The 21,464-nt window shown below is 30.0% G+C and overlaps 2 protein-coding genes across 6 annotated transcripts; one reads left to right on the top strand and one right to left on the bottom strand.

Annotated features, from left to right (window-relative positions):
* Positions 1–7: 7 nt before the first annotated feature.
* Positions 8–4,778, top strand: LOC117159571 (uncharacterized). Its single transcript, XM_076621090.1, has 6 exons — positions 8–139; positions 735–1,239; positions 2,297–3,085; positions 3,448–3,885; positions 3,953–4,015; positions 4,095–4,778. Exons 2-6 carry the CDS (start codon positions 735–737, stop codon positions 4,526–4,528), a joined length of 2,229 nt encoding a protein of 742 aa, XP_076477205.1. The 5' UTR covers positions 8–139; the 3' UTR covers positions 4,529–4,778.
* Positions 4,779–5,941: 1,163 nt separating this feature from the next.
* LOC117159568 (sialin) lies at positions 5,942–20,332 on the bottom strand. Of its 5 annotated transcripts, none has more exons than XM_076621089.1 (11): positions 19,944–20,332; positions 18,305–18,644; positions 10,643–10,841; positions 9,130–9,260; positions 8,900–9,005; positions 8,185–8,269; positions 7,894–8,114; positions 7,676–7,822; positions 7,468–7,600; positions 7,148–7,389; positions 5,942–7,010 (listed from the first exon to the last, which is right to left on the bottom strand). In XM_076621089.1, the coding sequence occupies exons 3-11, from the start codon at positions 10,811–10,813 to the stop codon at positions 6,780–6,782; spliced, it is 1,467 nt and encodes a 488-aa protein (XP_076477204.1). In that variant the 5' UTR covers positions 10,814–10,841; positions 18,305–18,644; positions 19,944–20,332; the 3' UTR covers positions 5,942–6,779. The 5 variants fall into 5 exon arrangements, with proteins under 5 accessions (XP_076477204.1, XP_033195417.2, XP_076477202.1 ...); XM_033339526.2 differs by having other exon boundaries at positions 10,643–10,845; positions 19,911–20,331; XM_076621087.1 differs by having other exon boundaries at positions 10,643–10,845; positions 19,944–20,331.
* Positions 20,333–21,464: the final 1,132 nt, after the last annotated feature.

Genomic DNA, 21,464 nt, shown 5'->3' with positions numbered 1-21,464 from the left:
TTGTATCTAGAACTATGTTCTAGTTACTATTTATTGTAACTAGCGCATCTGCATATGGATGGCGAGCGCGAACTCACGTTGTCATTTTCAAGAAAATGACATCCTTTTTCCTTCAAATTAGGTTTTCTATTATCACTGTGTATGTATCTTATACATATTGTATACTATCTCAGGTTGAATATCATTGTTTTTTTGACATATCACAGAATCTGTATAACCTTTTAATATGCAAAATTCCAATAACAACATTTTCAAATAACTTATTTAACCCTCGGATAGTTTTTATTGGAACTCTGAGATGACATCTCGGACTAATAAGTGTATTTGTTCGTTGACAACAAATTACATTGGAGATAATAGTAATTTAATTTCTTATCAGAGTAAGTACTGCACATTTGTAATACTTTCAGAAGTATCAAGTATTACATTTCTTCTTAAATTTAATTTCACATAATTTTCATAATTCATTTCTTAACTAAGTGTCTAAATTGTCAATAAAATTAACTTAAAATATTCTATTCTGACTATTTTCGACTTGATCGTACTTTTGAGAAGAATATGAGAGAGTCACTGTTAATGTGCATAAAAGATTTGTCTTTTTTGTTAACGCGATAGAAAAATCGAGCCATAGAAATTCTCAACATTCGCAAGATTAAGTACGTAAAGACTTCTACTTTTTTCTTGAAATTTTATCAACTAAATGATCCATATCTTCTCGTATTCTCATATATTAGATGACTTCGGAAGATGATGCTTGGGCTCAAACTCTTATCACGGTAACCCCAGAAGACGATGCGACGTTAAGGGAAATTTTGGATACAGCGACCGTGTCGTCAACACCGGACAAACACCTAGTTCTTGATGCTGATAATATTGTATATAGACGATCGTTTACTCACAAACAATTTGTAGATTCTAAAAAAACGAAAGACGAAGAGCCGGGAGAACCAGAAGAATCAGAAGAAGTAGAACAACCAGAAGAATCAGAAGAAGTAGAACAACCAGAAGAATCAGAAGAAGTAGAACAACCAGAAGAATTAGAAACAGTAGAACAACCAGAAGAGCCAGAAGAACCAAAGGTCCAAATTGAACAGAGGTCGAAAGAGGATGCAGAAAGCCAAACGTATCTACAAGGAATACCAGTTGTGCACATTTCTATCGAATATCAGGACGAAGCCTCGCAAACGATATACATGAGCACGCCATGTCCGCCTTTAAAATACTTTAAGGATATTATGAGTACGTCTCACTGCTCTCTATTATTATTCGTTTGACACCTTTTTGGTACCTTGAATACCGTAAAAACAAAAAATTTCAGTATTTAATTTAAAAAGACGAAGACGATCTTTATTTTAATTTTACAGAAAAATTTGTATCTTTGAGTAATTTCTTCTCGCTATTTGAAAAATTACGTCATTATTATCGTGATTAATCTTATCAGATACCGCAAGGTATTCGAAGCAAATGAAATTAATTATCTAAACGAGTTAGATCATATTTACAAGATACGATTACTGAATTCTTCTCTACGCGCGTTCATCAACAGCAAGAAGGTATTAACCCCATAACCTACAACTACGAGATGATCGGGACAAACGTAAATATTACAGGCATAGCCCGTAATAGATGATCGGACCAAACGTAAATATTAACGTAAAACGTAAATATTATGGTATTATTATAGCTCGTAGTAGATGATCGGGCTAAATATAGTATATAATATAATATATAATAGCTTGTTTACGTTTTCGACCCAAAATTCTTGAACGTAAATCGTAGGTTAAGGGGTTAAGGTGCTGTTTAATTTTAATGCAAAACCTAGGTATAGGCTCTTGGTTACAACTACATAATTTTTCTTATATATTCGGATAAAAAAATAAATTAGAATCGTGTCATTGTTCCATTGAAGCTTAACGATGTACAGGGTGTTTAAATTTAATCGACCCACGCAACTATTTGCTAAACTATACATTATTCGAGAAAGTGTTTCAAATAAAACTTACTTTGTTTCAAGGGGCGCATCTTGTGCTCCTCCCCACAACGCTCCACCTACTACTACTACTAAAACAAGTTTCATTCGATACACTTTTTCGAATGACGTATGGTCTAGCAGATATTTGTGTGAGTCGAGTAAAATAGGACACCCTATTTATATATTTAATCTGCTATTCGCGCAAAGTAATTGGAATAATTATGATACTATTCACCACGGGGGGAAATATCTTCATGTACGTATTAAACAAAGAGATGAACATTTTCCCAAATCTAACTGTTAAGAGACATTTTGTGTATGTAGCGTCAATGAAGGAAGGTCCCATGCCTGAATTAAAGAGAAGCAATGTGGCAGCAACTATTCTTAGCTTCCATCCCGAAACACCGCATGATGTTGTGATGGAACAACTGTCCATGGACGTCACAGATGAAGAACGCGAAGTGTTCGAGTCCAAAGTTAGCGCCGAAGAGGAAACAGAAGTGGAAATTACTGAGATTTTGAATTTTCTACTAGCGCGTGCATTTTGGATAGACGATCCGACGAGTCAAGCACAAGCCGAGACGTCTGATAAAGCGACGCAAACCTATATCAAATATAACAATCGAACGAAAATCTTCGTTATAGATAGTCAAGTACAGACAGGTTTGAGTTGCGAACCGAAACAATCTAATACGATGCTTTTAACGGATTATTGGGAAACGAAGAAAATGATTTCAAGTTACTTAGACGATTGTATTTCCAAAGGAATCGACGTTAGGATCGTAATAGACGATATAATAGATGAAATTGTCGACAAGTGTGCCGGAAGGATTAGATATCCCATGAAAGAACAAATTATACAAACCATAGCTACGTACAAGTTAGATGATGAGAAAGAGGAAGACGTGTTGAGAAAATTGAAACTCGATATGGTAGTGGACCCCCTAGAAGCATCAATTATCGTCATACCTTTGATGGATAATTTGTTGGAAATGACTTGCAACGTTGTATCTGAAAATGCCATTCATGCCGTTCAAATCATTTTGAAGGGAATTCTTCAGCGAACAATGATTATTATCGTAAAACTTATGGAACTGCAGAAGCAAGCGCAACGTTAGTATCAAACTTGGAACGTTTTATTATTAGACTGCAGATTTTTATGAAAATTAATATTTTTGAGAGCGTAATTAAGAAAATAGTCCTATTTTCCTAAGTCCTAATACCAACGTAGGTAGACCCCCTAATATTTCTACTCATAGAACATACTGGTGAAGTTTGATCGTTAAAATTTGAAACACCCTCTATAAGGTCGTAAAAAGATATCTTATATTGAATAAGATAGACACGCTATTATTTGAACATCGACAGGTTTAAATTTAAGATATAAGAATACGCAAAATATTAAAAGCATTTATTTAACTCGATCGTGTACCTCATTGTATCGTGATTAATAACATTTCGACAATGCGTTTCAGGTAAGTCGATAGATCAAATATTGGCTACAAGAAAGAAGAGAATTCTTGAGTCGATGACAAAGAAAGAAACGGAAACAATTTCTACGCAAACAAGTATAGCTGCAATTTCGGAAGTCAAGAAAATAAAAAAATCGAAGGAAGTTCTATGTTCTGTCTGTAGAAGACAATCGATGTGCCAATGGTGCTTGAATGATCAAGAAGTAGAAAGTGTTCGAAAAGAGGAAATTAAGATACTTCGTACACAGGATATATTGCTAGCGTATAAACCCTGTTATATCGTGACTAAAATGACTGAAAAAGATGAAAATCTCCAACCACCTTGCCCTTCAGAAACGAAGCTCAAACCTCCCCTACAACTTCCCCCGATAGGTTCATGCGGAGAGTCTCGTCGTACAATCTGTGTATTCTTACAAGGTGACAAAGAGATTGGACCTCAAGGTAAATATTACAATATTTCGTACAAAATTATACGTTTATTTGCATTTATATATTTATTATCGTTTAGAATCTGTTAACGAATGGTCTTATGTAACGGACGCTACAACGATGAAAGCATGTTCGATAAAAGGTAAAGCTATCATAATTTTATTTTGCTTATTTTAATCTGCCTTCTTAAGACTGACTATATATTACGTTATACTTTGCAGAATCTGTGAGTAGCTCAAGTCAGACAATTGTAACTTTGCTAGATCAACAAATTTGCCCGCCTTCTTCCAGCAACCATAGTACATTAACTTCCCAAGCAGCAAACGCCTTACAAATATTAAAAAATACATTTTGTACCCAAGAAAACTATATTACTTCCTCGCAACAGACTTTGAAAAATTATTCGTTTACGAAGAATGAAGACGCGTGTACTAAATCAACTTGCAATGCATGTTTAAGTATAAATAACATAAGTAATAAAATGGTCGGACAAAAAATCTCTTGCACGCAACAAACCTGTAAAACTTTCTCAAAGTTACATCTGCCCAATACAAATACTAACATCAACCACACCCCTTCACGCATTCCTAACAAATCACATGGAGACGGTTTAAAAATTATTCCTATATATCTCTCTCAAGACACTCGTACCTGATAATTGCAACAATTAATTAATAATAATTACTGCATATTTCCATGATAACAATTAAATGTATATACATACGTTACAATAACACTTTTAGAATGTTTATTTGACAAAAATAAATGCGCATACACTATTATTAAAGTATCCTCAGGGCAAGCTATGCACATCACAATGCAACTATATACATATAATATAATATATTCAGTAATTGCATTATATTGTAACATAAACCTAACATAAAGATAATTACACAAATTACGTATAGCTATATCTTGTATATGATTTTTAAATTAATTATAATGAAATACATACATGTGTAAAAAGATCTATTTCTGTAATTTTTGCATATCGCACATTGTAGATTATATATAAATTAAATATATTATAAATATATTATATTGCTCATGCTGTTTTTTTGTATAAAGTCAAGTCATATATACTTCTGCATATTGATATTGGGAGTTCCCATGGTGATATCATATTCATTCTTATATTTACAACTGTACATTTTATATTTGTGGTTTTATAAACAATATTTATAATGTGTGTGTTATAAGCGCTTGGGAACAGTGCTGAATGCAAGGCTAAGAAAGTGAATAGAGAGAAGCAGAATCTTGAGAGAGAATCAAGCGGCTTTTCCAACGAAAACAGGAACGAGGGATCATATCTTCGTACTCAACGCGTTGATAAACAATAAACTGAAGAGGAAAAAGATGTGCATAAGATGAGATAAGCATTTTTATACATAAGAAGAATATACATGTATATAAAAGAACGGTAAATATAGTCAACTCGTAGTAGAGACTAACGGAAGAGTTTTTAACATCAAGTTTAATCTATTTATAAATGATCAATCGAAGAGAAAACATCGACGAGAAACGGGAAAAGAATGTTGGTACGATAAATGCAAGAAGAGTAGAGGAAGAGAAATCAGAGATGTTAAAAGATCTCAATATTAAGGTTTGCGAATATATCGATGATGTATGAAAAGGTGAGGTACAGGAAGCGGCGGATAGATGGGGAGGACGACCAACCGAATAGGATCAATGTGAATGATATTAAGTTCACAAACAAGTAGATACATAAATGGTTTAGGAATAATATATAGTGTACGTGACATAACAAGTTGTACGTTAGTATTAACAAAATTTCATTCATGTAATGCATTCAAAACGCTGGAAGTACTATTAAGATTATGATACTGTTGTATTCACGATAAGTACATACTATGACTTACATTGAAACTAATTCGATTTGGCACGAAATTAAGAAACGTAGTCGAGAGTATTTCTTAAGTTTTAATAGTCTAGTATGATGTTTGGATATTTTATTAATGTAAAAAATCTAATATTTTTAACTATTTCTGCATTTAAAATGACATCACTTTTGGGATAATTAGGATATAAAATTATTTACTGTACACTCAGGACAGAGAGCTTTGTACTTTTCATATATCATTAATTCGTTACAATAAGTTAAAGACGCAATATTGAAACAACGAAGTCAAATAATCGCTAGTTAGTCACTTTTTTCTAAGGAATTAGCCATGATATGAGACAAGCGAGAATATCTTCTGGCAAAACAACTCGTGAGGAACGCATGGCACCTATCCTTAGAAGCTCCGAATCGTACGAATATTTGAACAATTAGCCATTTTTCTTGCTACAAGTGACTGCAAGTACTTAGTCCTTAATATTTTTAACTAATAATTTACCTCAATTTCGGAAGAATCAACTCCTTTAACTAATTACAGTAGAAATTCTTGAAAGGTATTCATATAAATGTATAATGTTCCAGAAAATATTAGCATTGCTAATATATTACAAAGATTTGTAATATAAATTGACGATATCATATATAAGTAGATAATGCTATATAAATTTTTCACATACATATATGCATATGAATCACATTAAATTGTATAGTTTTAATACGCTTATTGTTAAGATTTATATTATAAGCATTTATTTGGTCAAGTATGCATACTTTCAATGTATTATTAGAGCAGTGAAGGAATAATCGAGTATTTTACAAAATGTTAGTAATAATATAATAAAAAATGATTAAAAGAGAGATCGACAAATTGACAAGCAAATGACAGCGTATTGATTACTAATAATTGCTGACCTATCCCTTTCAGAAAACGTAATATTCGTACTGCTTATGAAATGATCAGACATATTAATGCAGTTTATGTTGAATTAAATAAATTAATAAAAATGAATATAGTATTATCTTCTTTAAAGATACAATTTTTTAATTATAATGATGCTTTATATTCATTGTCTTCTTCTTCTTCTTCCACACGTGATTCTTTAGTCGGTATTTCAGTCATTCGTGTTTCTTCATCAGGAATCGTCTGTACTTTCTGCTGACTTAAATCATTCCATGGTTGAATTTCTGCTGAACCAAATAACCAAAAGAGTACTGTTGCAGATGTAAAAACTGCTGATGAAATCCAGAACATAACACGCCATTCTTCTACTCCATTCTATTAACAAGAAATAGTAAATAAAAAATTTTATATTCAGAATTTAGATTTAAATTTAGAAATTTTCTTAATTGTTCAAATATAACTTGTTCGATTATAATGGAGTATTAAAAATTTTATACTTGATTAATCCATACCCTTTCATTTGTTAAAACGCCAATAACTGGTGGAATAATAAATCCAGCAAAACTGCCAAAAGTATTCATAATACCATACAAAGAACCAGCAAAATTCGGTGCAAGATCTTGATGATTTTGTAAACTGGTCTGGCATGCAGCTCCATTAAAAGTTAGTGCTACTATTAACATAGCGATTGCAGTTACTGCATCACAACCAACGTACGTCATTATAATCAAAGCAAACGCAGGACCCATATGTGCTATTAAACAAGAAATTTTATTTATTTATCGTTATCAAATAAAATTTATCAAACCAATTTCCATTTAAATTTACTTACAGAAAATCATAAATATTTTTCTAATCCATTTTAAAGTAAGAATATTTTTCTTTCGAACATAATCACCAGCTGCAGCAAACAATACACCAGCGCCAAGTCTTGCTATGTAAGGTAATCCTGTAATTAACCCTCCCTAGATATAATTAAATTAACTTTAGTTTAGGTTATATAAATTCATTTTAAACAATACATAAACAAGACAGTATACCGATTTCATATTAAAACCAAGAACTTCCAATGTATACTTTGGTCCGTTTGTAGCGATGAAGTATATACCCCACATGTTTGCAAAATGAGCCCATAACAGAACTATGAACGGTACTGATGTAGCAACAGCTCTCACTGGTAATTTTACCTATAGTTCGACATTAATATTTAATTATATATATATAATTAAATGTATATAGCGCTAATATTTATACTTACTTTCTGTTTAGAGACAGAAGTACCTATTTGTTCTTTGATGTGAGCTTTCTCACTTTCTGTGATATTTGGATGAAGATCAGGGGTATCATATATAAGAAGAACCCATAAAGCATAAAAAATCAGTATAAGAACACTCGTAACATAATATGCAGCTTTCCAACCAAAAGCACTAATTATTTGGCCACATAATGTAAACGTGACTACAGTTCCAAAAGGTCCACCTGAAAAACGATATCTCAAATTATATTATGTTCGATTTATTACTTTTGTATTTAATTTTTATGTAAATACCTTGCATTGTCCATACAAATATACCCTTCTCGCTAGGAGGAACCCATCTTGCAATCATTGCATGAAGAGCAGGATAAACAGCTGCCTATGAATTTAGTTTAATAGTAAAAATTTATCTTGATTACATTATCGCACGTTATTAACAATAATAAACACACAATGAAATCCTTTATGATCAGCTAAATATACAAAGGATATATCACCTAAAATATCTTTGCTACAATTAAAATTTCATAAAAAATGTTTTCTACAAAAATTCCATAGTTTTATAGAAACCAGCATATATTAAACGTAGCTCTAATCGGTTAGTAGAGTTAATAAGATGTAAACTCTGTTTTTTTTTAGATAGAAAACTGTCTAGACTGCCTATCTAATAATAGCCAGTCTTCAGTCGTCAAAACACGTATGAACAAAATTTTCTGTCTAGTTTAGATTTCTAAATTATTGATATATCCATTACTCATACAACACAAAGCCGTTTTATTTACGTAACATTTATGTAGTGAATAGACGTTCACAAGACGTCGATAATCGTATTATTTTGTATTGTAGCAGACTTTTCAAAGATATAACTCGACGCCTTAAAAGCGTCTTTAAGATGTCCGTCTAAAAATTTTATGTACGCTTCTATAAAACTATCTTATTTAGTAAGAAATTTAATGAAAATGGAAAAACAATAATTTATAAATGATAAATAATTTAGTGAGTGACTTACTCCAAAGAAGCCCATCAAAAAACGAAGTGCAAACACTAAACCATAATGTATACCAGAAGCCCAAGGCATCAAAAGGTTTAGTACTGCAGGTATCAGCGTTGCAAATCTATATTAAAAGGTTATACAAGAAATAGGTAAAATACATGTAAAGGATTATAAAATGTAATGCGAAATAATAAGGTATACATACATATATCGTAAATATACATATAATTGGAAACTATACTTACGCTACTACTTTCGAACCTCCATATCTTTCAGCTAAAAGACCAGCAGGTACACTTGCTGGGATAACTCCGTAAAAATAGCCAGAAAGTAAAAGACCTTGTATATGCTGATTCCACTCAAATCGTTCGCCATACTGTAAGATGAAAATGTGGTATTGATCTAATGTATAGCAAATAACAAACAATTTAATGAAATTATCGTTACATTCTTATTTTACGAAATTTTAATTGGTAGTTAGTAATTCTAAACAAAAGTATTACACAAAACAAAAATACACATATTAAACACAATTAATCCTAAAACTAACAGTTTATAACAACGGAAATAATCTTCTATAGATGCAATCCCTTACGCTTTACACTTTACACCGTTACTCTATCCATGATAATATCTTTCCTTTTTTACGCACTTCCTACTAGTGCAATTCATTCATTTACACCCAATCAACATAATATGAAAAACATTTAGGACCAAACATAGTTAGTCTCTTTATTTTATCGTTCAATATTAGATCTTTTCTTCGTTATTTTAGCACCCTGTGTCTTAGAATTCGAGGATCTTTTGTATTTTTATTGAATTATGCATAGAAAATTTCATATTTGTGTTCATACCTTTTTGAAAAATTATAACAAGATCGTAGATACATGTATGAATCCTAATTTGCGTGAAGGCATTTGTGTGTTGACATTTATGTAAAGTGTGGTATAAGACTCTCTAAAACTAAACCTAACTATTTGAATTTCTTTGAAAAATTAGTTTATTAAATGATGCGTGAAAAAGATTTTAAAAAGATTGTAGTTGATCGGAATCGAGAAAAAGACGCTAAAGGTCATCTTTTACACCTTTTTTATCTGAGCCTGTAATAAAAATTTAAACAATACGTTTTGTACATTTATGTCAGCTATATATATATACTGAAAGTTTTATCGGAATCGGCTAACATTACTGTGAGTTGCGAACGGTTAAAAATGTTGAAAATGTTGAAAATTTATATCTTTCAATGTTTTTGCCTCAAGCGATTTCTATGTGCACGTGTAAAATGATTGATTTCCATTCTTTGAATTTTCATAGGAAGTCAACACTTTGATAAAACATAATTAATTAGCTATAAAGATGTTATTGCATATGACTCAAGAAAGCAGTATGTAATAGTAATGTTTACCACAAACACATCCATAAAAAAAAGAAGATGTATCTAATTGTTTGTGTAAACAAAACAATCGCTAACGGGTGCATAGATAAAATTAAATTTTCCATGCTTTTAATGTTGATAGCAAGAAAAAACTGCACAAGATATATTCAGTAAATCTAAAACGTCTTTAAGTTTAGTTTACTCGACGATGAAGCGGAAAAAATGATTCTACTTATATCTGAATCTTTGGTAATAACGTACTGTGTATATCATGCGCTTCTCGTATAAAATAATTTGTCATACAATGCACGATATAAAAGCTGTGTTCTGGCTGCGGAATACGCTAAATATTTTGTTGCATGTGTAATTAAAAAAATACTTACGTCTGGAAGTATAGTAGGTTTATAAGTACTGTTACTGCTATTAGTGGCGATGGGGGCAGAACATGCTGGACCACTTGCTCCACTTTTACTAGTTGCATTTACCATAGCAACAATGGTAATGGACAAATTTGTACGAATCATGTATGAAAACATACAGGCTAAAAACATCATCGCGCCTAAAATCGCTCTCCTCGGTATTCTGTCTGAAATATATGTACATATGTATATTTTGTTTGATAAAAACGTCAGAGTTAGAAAATTTTATTTACAATTTAAAGGTTATGTTTAAGAATCAAAGGAACATTGATACTGTAGTTAATATTTAACAAGTTTTAACACAGCACGAACTATAATGGAATTTCTATTCAGGCTGCTTAGTATTTTCAGTATATAATAATCAGATATACAGAATGTTGCATATAACTTGAGCACCTTGAATATCTCATTTATTATGAATGATAAAAAGAAAACATCAGAAGAAAACAATGATGACAGACATGATATTTTTTTAAGGTCGTATTTCTTCTAGATTTTACGATCGTTGATGTTTCTTTCTTTACAAATAGGACTATATGTATGCTTTTATCGTTACAGCGTTATAGCTCAGATTAAGACCGATCCAGTGACCTATACTACTACGTCTTCGCGTGATCTTGATTCTCAATTCTTGACGTTCAACACGATCTTCATTTCTCAATCTACATATGGGCTGTGGAAAGCTTTGTTTCCAGAAAGTGAAAAGTAGTTTCTCCGTTTTTCATTTGATCGATATGCAGATGTCTATCTGAGCTTAGAAAGAGATAGTAATTCGTAGAATTATGATCAGAAAAAGCAGAAGAATATACAGGGTGGTTGGTGGTACAAGCGGAAAGGGGGTGATTCTACGCGAAAAAAGAAGTCGAAAATATAGAATAAAAATTGTTCGTTCGAGGCTTTGTTTTCGAGAAAATCGACTTTGAATCTTCGCTCGGTACGCGTGCACTTTATCGCGTCTCGTTATAACGGATCTCACTGTAGATCGTTGTCTCGATGGAAAAAATTAAAAAAAAAAAATTTTATTCTATATTTTCGACTTTAAGTTAGTAACTTGCTAAATAAATGGAAAAGATGACTAGCTTAATTTTTTTTTAATTTTTTCATCGAGACAACGATCTGCAGTGAGATCCGTTATAACGTACAGCACGCGTACCGAGCGAAAATTCAAAGTCGATTTTCTCGAAAACAAAGCCTCGAACGAAAAATTTGTATTCTATATTTCCGACTTGTTTTTTCGCGTAGAATCACCCCCTTTCCGTTTGTACCACCAGTTACCAACCACCCTGTATAAGAAGTTTCTACTCAAAGTCTGGCTGAGCAACGTGTACAATATGCGACCTTGCAGTATCACGTAGATAGGAACAAGGATGTCGTCTTCATCATTCTGGCTCATTAATATCACTGGCTGTTCTCTTAGAAAGACTTTGCCATTACAGTAGGCGATATAAGTACGTAAAATATCCGCAGCAATAATTTTAGTAATAATTCGTCATATACGTTATCTTTTGACGCCTAAACGGTCATTACATTGTTAACAATTCACAAATAAAAAATATTGGACAGGTTTTTAACTTCCAAAGTAGTAACGTACGTATATAAAGACGATATTTATAAGCTGGTTTCCCTTGAGAGAAATTGCGAATGTCACTACTTTGACGAATAAAACGTTTTCCTTCAGAAAGCAACGCAAGAGGTTCATCAGTCTCTTAGTAATATACGCCGACAAACATGACGAGAGTCACGTAGTTCTTTGAAGTATTATATAAAAACAAGGATAAAACCTGATGCGAAATCAAAGAGACGCTAGAATGGAATTACATACTTAGGTGCAAACAAACTTGATATTAACGGGGAAATGGCAGGGGGAACGAAACTTTTGCAAAGACTTTGTGAAATATCGAGATGTCAACAAGATGAAATAAAGAAAATTTCGAAATGAATTCAGTTCGTAGTTAAGGAGTTGGTCGGAGGTTATAAAATACACAGATAAATTCGGCACGAATTGGGAAAGTGCCAAGAAGGTTAGAAATATACGAATATAAAAACCAGGCAGCTATAAGAATCGGACGAACTTGATTCAACAATCAGGTTATAGGGTCGTGGACAAATCTCGCGTAAAATCATCTTCGGTAATTTGCGAAAGAACTGGATACGGAATCAAAGCGTATCGCAAGGATAGTTAGGTTTCGTAATCCTAAGAAGTTGATTGAAACTCGAGTAGTTTCAGCTTTAATCTTCTTTCCATTGCGTCAAATTCGAATGAATATTAATAAAATGATGAGTCTTTGAAATTTGACAATTTTTCAATAGTATTCTAGTAACGCGATAAATTTCTTCAGTAGCATACGTTCTTTAAGGTCGTAGTTGAGTCATATCTCTGTTTCTAATTGCCGTTCAATTGATTGGTGTCAAGCTCGCATCATTGCTCGAGGTATAAACAAGAGCGATTTTTAAAAGCGACAAGAAAATATTGTTCGCATGTAGCAAGATAGTACAGGAGGGAACACTGTCATCAAAAGATAAGAGATTAATCTTACATATCAGCAAATTCCAGTCATAATAAGAAACAAATTATTGAACAAGCTGAAGTTTACAATCCTATTCTATTTTTTATACGAATTTGTAGCTTCCAATATTTTTTTTTTTTTTTTTATAGTGCGTGACATCTAAAAAGGCAAGAAGATAAAAATGAATATTGAAGATCAAACATTGAAACGAGATTTCTTGCAAGTTTTCTTTTGTCTTTTACAGGAGTTTGGAAGTATTTTAAAAAATAGAATCAAATTTTGTAGAATTGAATACCTACATATGTGGTATTTACGTGCAATGCACGACAAATAAAAAGTTTGCAGCATCAAAAGAAAAAATGTTGGATTTTAGACAACATATTATACGAGAATACTTAAAATATTATAATCTGGAAAACCTTCGGTAATTAATAATCTGTTTATATAGAAAATTTATATATATTTAAAATACCTTAGAAGTGCATATTACGGAAGTAGGGAAAGTTTCTACATAAAAGGAAGTATGTACTGTTTACTAATCGGAAATAGGAAATTGCCACGGTTCCTTGCAATTCATCAAGTTAATTTCATCGTGATTAAAGCAAGTAATTAAATCATCTATTTCGAGTGGAACACCATGTGTAATGATATTAATAACTTCCATGTACATGTACGAAGTATTTCGCTCATCCTTGTTCGCTTACATACTTTCGCTATTTTGGCAACACGAAGGAGCGTTACGAAGAATAAAATATTTGCTTTTATATAAGATGCATTGCAAGCAATAAAGTTTGTCATTCAACATCATTCCTTTTCATAATTAGTTATCACTGAAATTCGAAATTAATTATAACACATTTACTTTCACGTCTAAGTGAAAGAAATGAATGGGATTCATATATATAATATAGTATACACAATTGTGTAAATATATCTATTTTAGAAGGTGGTGAAACGATTAAGTTTGCGATTACACCTTCATAACGCGGAAAAGCGTACAAAGAAAATTTCAATGTATATGGATCATATTAAATTTGATATTTATTGATAGTATGAACTAGTTATTTATTTATTGTTCAAAGATACGTGGAAATTAATAATAAACGTACATCTCGTAAATTACATATTTTCATACCGACATAAGCTTCAAAACTACTTTTCCATCGTATAAAACGATTTTCGTTGTCTACGATCATTTGAAGGCTGATATGCTAATTATGCGCCGGTGATTATGAAAATGGCCTATGTCATTTATTTTTCGTTTCGAGATATTTAAAGCGCTCCGTTCGAAGCATAAACTGGATTCTATTTAACCACGCAACAATCAACTCAATCCAATGGTTCAATATCTATTACCTTGCAAAGATGATTTTAGATTATTGTAATCTAAATAGACTTAGGCCACTTTCAGAATCACCGGTACATACCTAATATAGATTTTGTCTTCTTTATAAATGACAATAATACGATAATAAAATAATATTATTGTTAACGCATTTCGATGATTGTACGAATTTGAAAAAGATAACCTTGGAGATAAAAACGTTCTATCGCGATATTGTTCGAGTAAAATCAAACATCTTCTTCCTGTAGATGTTCTTATGCTGCCAGAAATAACGAAAATGCGAAGGTCAACAATAATAATAAATAACGGATGAAACAAAAATATCAATTTGTTTACTACGTAAAAAGACAACGGTACGTCATAGCATTTGATAAAAGTCTTAAGTTACGTATGTATATATTTATGTATATATATACAATAATACACAACGATTATTTTTAAAGTACGTTTTCCATGTCCACGTTCTATAGCGTTGATTCTAGACGTTAAAACGACGAGAAAAATTCATATAAATAAATTAAAGCTGTCATAGGTCAATAAATCAACCGACGAACCTTTCTTTCTTGTTTCGCTCGCTCTGAGCCAAATAAATGAAATTTTAATGATAATCAGTAATGGTGGAAATTCTGTCGTCATTGTTTCTTCAAAAAGAGAGAGAAACACAAAGAATGAGTAAAGTTGAAAGAAAGTCCGTCAGCTGAGTCATTTTAATCACAACTGTCAGTATATCTACATATCTCTAACGTAAAACTAAATTGATTATGACTTGAAAAATAATATTTACGTGCACGAATATTCATTGTCTTGATGTATAGAATCGATCCTACAATTAACTTCCACATACTTTGGGACACCATGTATATTGTGAAATTATTAAAACATGACAAATACAGTGCAATTAACGATACATAACGTTGCTCATTGAGGACAACCGTATTTGTATGATTCATAGTTTAGTCAACTAGTCATTTACATATTTTATTTAACATTATTTACGATCTTAGATAATGTAATAAAAGCATCAAAACGAATTTCAAGATATAGTAATAGTAATTTAAATAATAATAACATACATGTTGTAATTTACTAGCAGAATTGACATATGTTATCAAACTTAATGTTGCGAGTATGTTACATAATTACTTATCTATGTATATAATAGCCTTTATTTTCTTTTTCTTATCTCTATCGTTTGGCTTTATTTTCATAGACATATTCAAAAATGTCGTCAATACTATATGCATCTATGCATATCGTAAGTAAATTTCAATTAGGTTCGGTTAAGTTTAGGTACGATTCATGCCAAATTTCATATTATATCATCATTAACAGACATTGGGAATATTTCAGCCACGATAAAATGATCTGCAATTACATATTCGATTATCAAAGTACGAAGCTATGTATAGAGTTGTTTACGAGTACATACACCGTGGAATATTTGCTTTCTTTGCATTAAACACGTTCTATATTTTGGGTGTACGCATTAGTGTCCGCCCTAACGTAATTTATTCTATGATCCGCTGAGTTCTTTATTTAAATTCTTATAAAATTTCCAACAATAGGAAATTCTATTATTTATGGCGTGGTATTGCGTTTGATCCATTTGCGGATGGCTTGAAGCAAGGTTGTAGACGTTCTATTAAGAAATGACTCAACAAACAAATATTTACTCAAACGTTCGATATCCATTCGACTGAAAATTTATGCTCCCATAATAACTCGTCTTATGTTATATTTTCGTTTTTTCAAACCTGACACAAATCTAACCCAAATCTACCTCCAACATATCCCAAACATATCTCAATCCTATTTGAAATCTCACAAGTATGATATATGTTATTCAAAATATATCCTTGCATACGTGTACATATCTGTGAAGTTAAAATTGAATGACGTACAGATGTATAATCCTAATGACATATCTCAGGGTGATATCAATGAGGATTTTTTTTTTTAGATAATTATCCAATCTATAAATTAGTAACGCTTAGATTTAAATTATATCAAGACAACAGCTATGGCAATTATTTTTAATTTCACGAAACTAATTTAAGAACTAAAAAAATTAATTAGCTTAATTAGATTATTAAAATGTTAATTATTATAACACTTCTGATATATTGAAGAACAAAGTTTTTCTTAAATAACTTAATTTATAAAATTTTGTAAGTACACATATCAATAGCATTAAAAATATATGAGTTGAAAGGTAAAGAAAATATTTTTGAACAAGTCCTATGTATAAAAGGAAATTATTGATTTGCAATAAAACTCTAACTCTGCACATAGAAAATAATGGACAATGCATTATTTGCGTTACGTGTTATAAAAGATGAAAATTTCACTTAATAAAATACAAAATACGATCAGCTTCTCTGTATAAAAATAATGTTATCATTAACGCTTGTTTAGTTCTCTGAACGGTAACAAATACATATTGTGCACATTGAATTCACTAAAATAATATCTATTGCATAACATAATTGTTATATAATTATGTACGTACGTATGTTTCTACATTGTTACAAATTAACCGACTGTAACAATCAATGTACGATAAATTTATGATTAATGATTTATTTTGATAAAAAAATACCATACTTTCAGATTACATATTCTTATTTGAGTAAGAGAAAGAATTTAAGAACTTTGTTCGGAATTAAGTGAAGTAATCAAAGATGAAATAAAAAATAATAATTATTATTATTTTAAATAAAGAATAAAATAATAAAAGATTAATGAAAAGCCAGTACTTTCTTTCTCGAAAAAATGTAATTTCCTACATCAAAATTTAATTTTTCCTAAAAGTGCCTTTAGCACGGCCATATGCTTTTACATGTCAGTGTAAGAGTTAAGAAATCCATTTTCTAACAATACTACATAGTTAATTATTATTTAATAACATTCTTTTCAATGTTTATTTTACAGTCTAATTATTATTCTATGAATTGTATTTTCACATTATGTTATATGCACAAAGAAGAAGCAAGATATAATAATAGTGACCTTTTTTTAAATATAAACAAAAAGTTATATAATATTTGGTTATATACAGGGTGTCCACGTTCACGCTATTAGTTCTCAGCGTTCTTCTGTAAGTGTGGGAAAAAATACAAGAGGAGAAGAATAAATTACATATTTACGATAATATACTTTTCACAAGTGTAAAAATGTATACCGCATTTCACAGTAACATAAGCGAGGTAGTTTCAAGAATATTTTAAGATTAGTTTCAATTTTGCAGAATTTATTACATGTAGAACAAAGAAAACATAAATAGGAAAGTACTGCGTTACATCTTTCCTTATTTTTCATGACACTCTACAAAATTAAATTTAAAATATATTACTATAATACTATTTTAAACTAACCAGTTTTCGACTATGTTACATCAATACTTTTTTTCGTAGAACGTTGAGAGAATTCAGTGTATGCAAAAAGATATACGTAAAAAAAAAATATGTAGTTCACTTTGAATCGTTTATCTTTTTCCTTTCGTTTTTTTTCTCATATTTATCGTTTATCGCAGCGAACTAATAGCGTGAGCACCCTGTATATAAACTTTATGTAATATGTATATATATACATATACAATTAATTGTTTATTATGTAAATACGAAAATAAATTGATCAATCTTATTAAAAAAATCCATGAAAAATTAAATCGGCAAGAGAATAACAAGAAATACGAATAAACATTTGCAATGTACAAGACTGTGAAATTTGAAGAGTTTTAGATTCTTAAGAATTTTAAGATTGCAAAGTACTTACCATTAACCTTCCGGAATAGACCCATTTTGTTTGTAGAATTGGTCACTGGTATACGAACGACAGCACGATGTTTTGAATTATTTAAATTATAAACCGTATCTATATTTGAAATTGACGGTTATTAATAATGCTTTTAATCGCTATCAATAACAATTTTGTAATAGCAGGCAAGAAATTTTCGCGTCAAGTTACTCTGGAGGATATCATCAGGATTTAATCAACTTTGTAAACTATTGGTTCACTCGCATTACATCATGTTCACGCAAATGTCAGATATTAGTAATAGCGATTCTTTTCACTCTTCTTCTGGACTTCGAAATCATACGTTTTCACGGAGATGCTGAAAAAAAAACACCACTATCACTACATCTGAATTCTATATTTAATCATAATGGAATTACTCGGAGTTATGTAATATTACATATTATATGTAGAGAAACTAAGTTTGAAAACAAACGCAGAGAATATTTAAATACGCCGCCAAATACGTATATCTGTATGTAATCTGATTAGCAAGATTGACACGAAGATAATCTACAATGTACATATATTTTATTATTTTTATACTATTGATAAAGTTAATATCACTTGAATTCAGTGAATTATATGACATTAATGTTGTAATTGTCATATTATATATATATATATACATTTACATTAAATATGTACTTTCAAGCATTTGATAAAGTTATTTAACTAAATATATAAGAAACTGAAACATTTACTAGAAATTCATCGGATACTATAATAGATTATATTATTGTATTATTATCTACTGATCCTTTAAATGTAAGAATATTGCATGTTAATTAAAAAAGAAAGCTATGAGTAATACACGAAAGTGAAATTTAATGGCTTTAAAAGCTGAAATTAAAAACTAATTAAACTAACATATGACATTATTGTAACTCAATTTTAAACGAAATCTTATGAAATTACAAGTTCGTAAAAATTTTACTTTTTTACGTCACATAAGATTAACTAGTTGTTTGAATTGGAATTCAAATTTTTTAAATGTTACAAGTTATTATTTTCTAACATGTATTTTCCAATTTTATTCTTGACTAATATATCTATCTAATCTAAAGAATCTATCTCTATATTTTTATTTCGCACGATGCCACATAGTGCATTAGTCTAATAATTAAGAAGGGCAGCATACGATTATCTGAACAATATATATATATTATTCTGTTCGCATATTGTTCTGTTTCTGTATTGCATCATATTTATGTACTTTGTTGGAATAGGATTATGGGATTGTATGTACATTGTAGATATATTACATATTCCAAAAACATTGAATAATGTACGGATGGTACAATAAATATAATTATAATTACAATATGCTATAATTAAAAAATTTGTTAAATATTTCGAATTTTAAAACAAGTCAATATTATATGTTGATCAATTGATAAAAATGTAATTTTGTGTAAATATTGAATTAGAATTAAAGTAGAATATAATTTTTAACATTCTAGTATATTAAAATACATTAAAAAATTCATATTTTCATTATATCCTTAATATTCAATATATTCAAATAATAATAAAATTCGAATAAATATTAACATCAAATAACAAAACAAATAATTGCACTTACAACTAGTGTAAATCACGAGTATCATCAACTTACATACATCACGCGTTTCATTTGTTGCATGATGGCACAATGAGACTAACCTATTTCAGTCGTATCTTTTCTAAGATCGTAAAACGCACAATAATATCCCGCCAATTTGTCGATCAATATTCACAAAACTATGTTATTCTTTGTCGATACGATTTTTCATATTAAAATAAAAAATTGCTTTCCGTTTAATTTATTCCCATACACACATAATAAACCTTGTATAAAGAATTGTAATATTTATTTTACTAATATCGTTAAATCACAATGAAACGCAACACTGCACGCCGATCAAAGGAACTGTTACACATACGCCATGGCAAACGTGACTACGTGACTGAAAGACAGTCAGTTACTCCCGTCGTCGTCACTAATTCTTACTGAACGGCGAGACGCTACCTTTTTTTAGTCCCCAATTCGCGCTTCTTTTCTCCTACCACAGTCACCTGTTGAATGTATGTGTATGTATAATGTATTCTCTGCATAGATGAATGAATTACACGTAATGGATAAGAATAACTATTTCCTGACTGAAATTTCACACTATTATCCTTCTATTTGTACGTATGAAATAGCTTTAATTAATATTAACATTGATAGATATTATTTTCATAAAATTATAAAACAAAAAATATAAAATTAATATCAACTATTCTAGCACGATATGTAATATCCGGTAATATCTACATATTTATTTTGGAATATTATTTTTATCAATTATAAGTAATCGCAACATGCCTTATTTGTACTTAGAAGAAATATGTAAATGAAATTCTACAAATTTTTTAAATATAATTTGTGAGAAATTTAATTGAATACATGCATATTTAGTATATTTATGTAACACGATTATTATTAAATATAAAGGATTATAGAAAAAGGGACTGCTTTTAAAATTACAGAAAGTTATATAAAAATGAGTAAATCAATTTAAGAAAATAATTTATTAGGCTTTAATAACTTGTTTTCAATTTTTCCATATTTATGAATATTTTATAATTAGTTAAATCAACTTTTATATACACATATGTCAGCGTAGCTCAGTTCATAATAACGTAGGATTTCTTTAAATACTAGGATTTGGGAAATAATGTTACTTAAGATTGTATTATTTTGATGTACGATCACATTGAATATAAATTATTTTGTAAATTGATTTATAAATCCACAAAAATTAAGATTAGATGATATTTTAATAATTTTAAAATATATGAAAGCAATAGGTAGTATTTAATTTTAATAGTACAAAATACATGTAAAAAGTTTAAGCTAATATAAAACGTCTTATAAAAAAGAGTTAAAATAATGATTGCAACACTAATATAACATATAAACTTTAGAAGATAAAAATTTTTATTAAAAAGATACGTTATAATTTTCAGGCTTTTATAGAAAAAATTTAATTAAATTTATGTTTTAAATCATTAATTATTCACATTATTTTATTTCATGAAAATGTAGCAGTATTTTAATTTGTCATCAAGACTAATATGTAAAATAGTTTTGTAAATATGTAAAAAAAGGCGA

Source organism: Bombus vancouverensis, chromosome 8 (assembly GCF_051014615.1).
Source record: "Bombus vancouverensis nearcticus chromosome 8, iyBomVanc1_principal, whole genome shotgun sequence".
NCBI lineage: Eukaryota > Metazoa > Arthropoda > Insecta > Hymenoptera > Apidae > Bombus > Bombus vancouverensis.
This window is presented reverse-complemented; position numbering and strand designations above follow the sequence as displayed.

What these genes read in the sequence shown, in the direction of transcription:
- LOC117159571 (XM_076621090.1), top strand. Translation starts at nt 735, where the DNA reads ATGACTTCGGAAGATGATGCTTGGGCTCAAACTCTTATCACGGTAACC. An exon ending in ATACTTTAAGGATATTATGA is followed by an intron (nt 1,240 to 2,296) that starts GTACGTCTCACT and finishes TTGTGTATGTAG; the next exon opens with CGTCAATGAAGGAAGGTCCC. An exon ending in GAAAGCATGTTCGATAAAAG is followed by an intron (nt 4,016 to 4,094) that starts GTAAAGCTATCA and finishes TATACTTTGCAG; the next exon opens with AATCTGTGAGTAGCTCAAGT.
- LOC117159568 (XM_033339526.2), bottom strand. Translation starts at nt 18,329, where the DNA reads ATGGGTCTATTCCGGAAGGTTAATG. An exon ending in TTTTGATGGGCTTCTTTGGA is followed by an intron (nt 8,270 to 8,899) that starts GTAAGTCACTCA and finishes CTAAATTCATAG; the next exon opens with GCAGCTGTTTATCCTGCTCT. An exon ending in CTTCTGTCTCTAAACAGAAA is followed by an intron (nt 7,823 to 7,893) that starts GTAAGTATAAAT and finishes GTCGAACTATAG; the next exon opens with GTAAAATTACCAGTGAGAGC.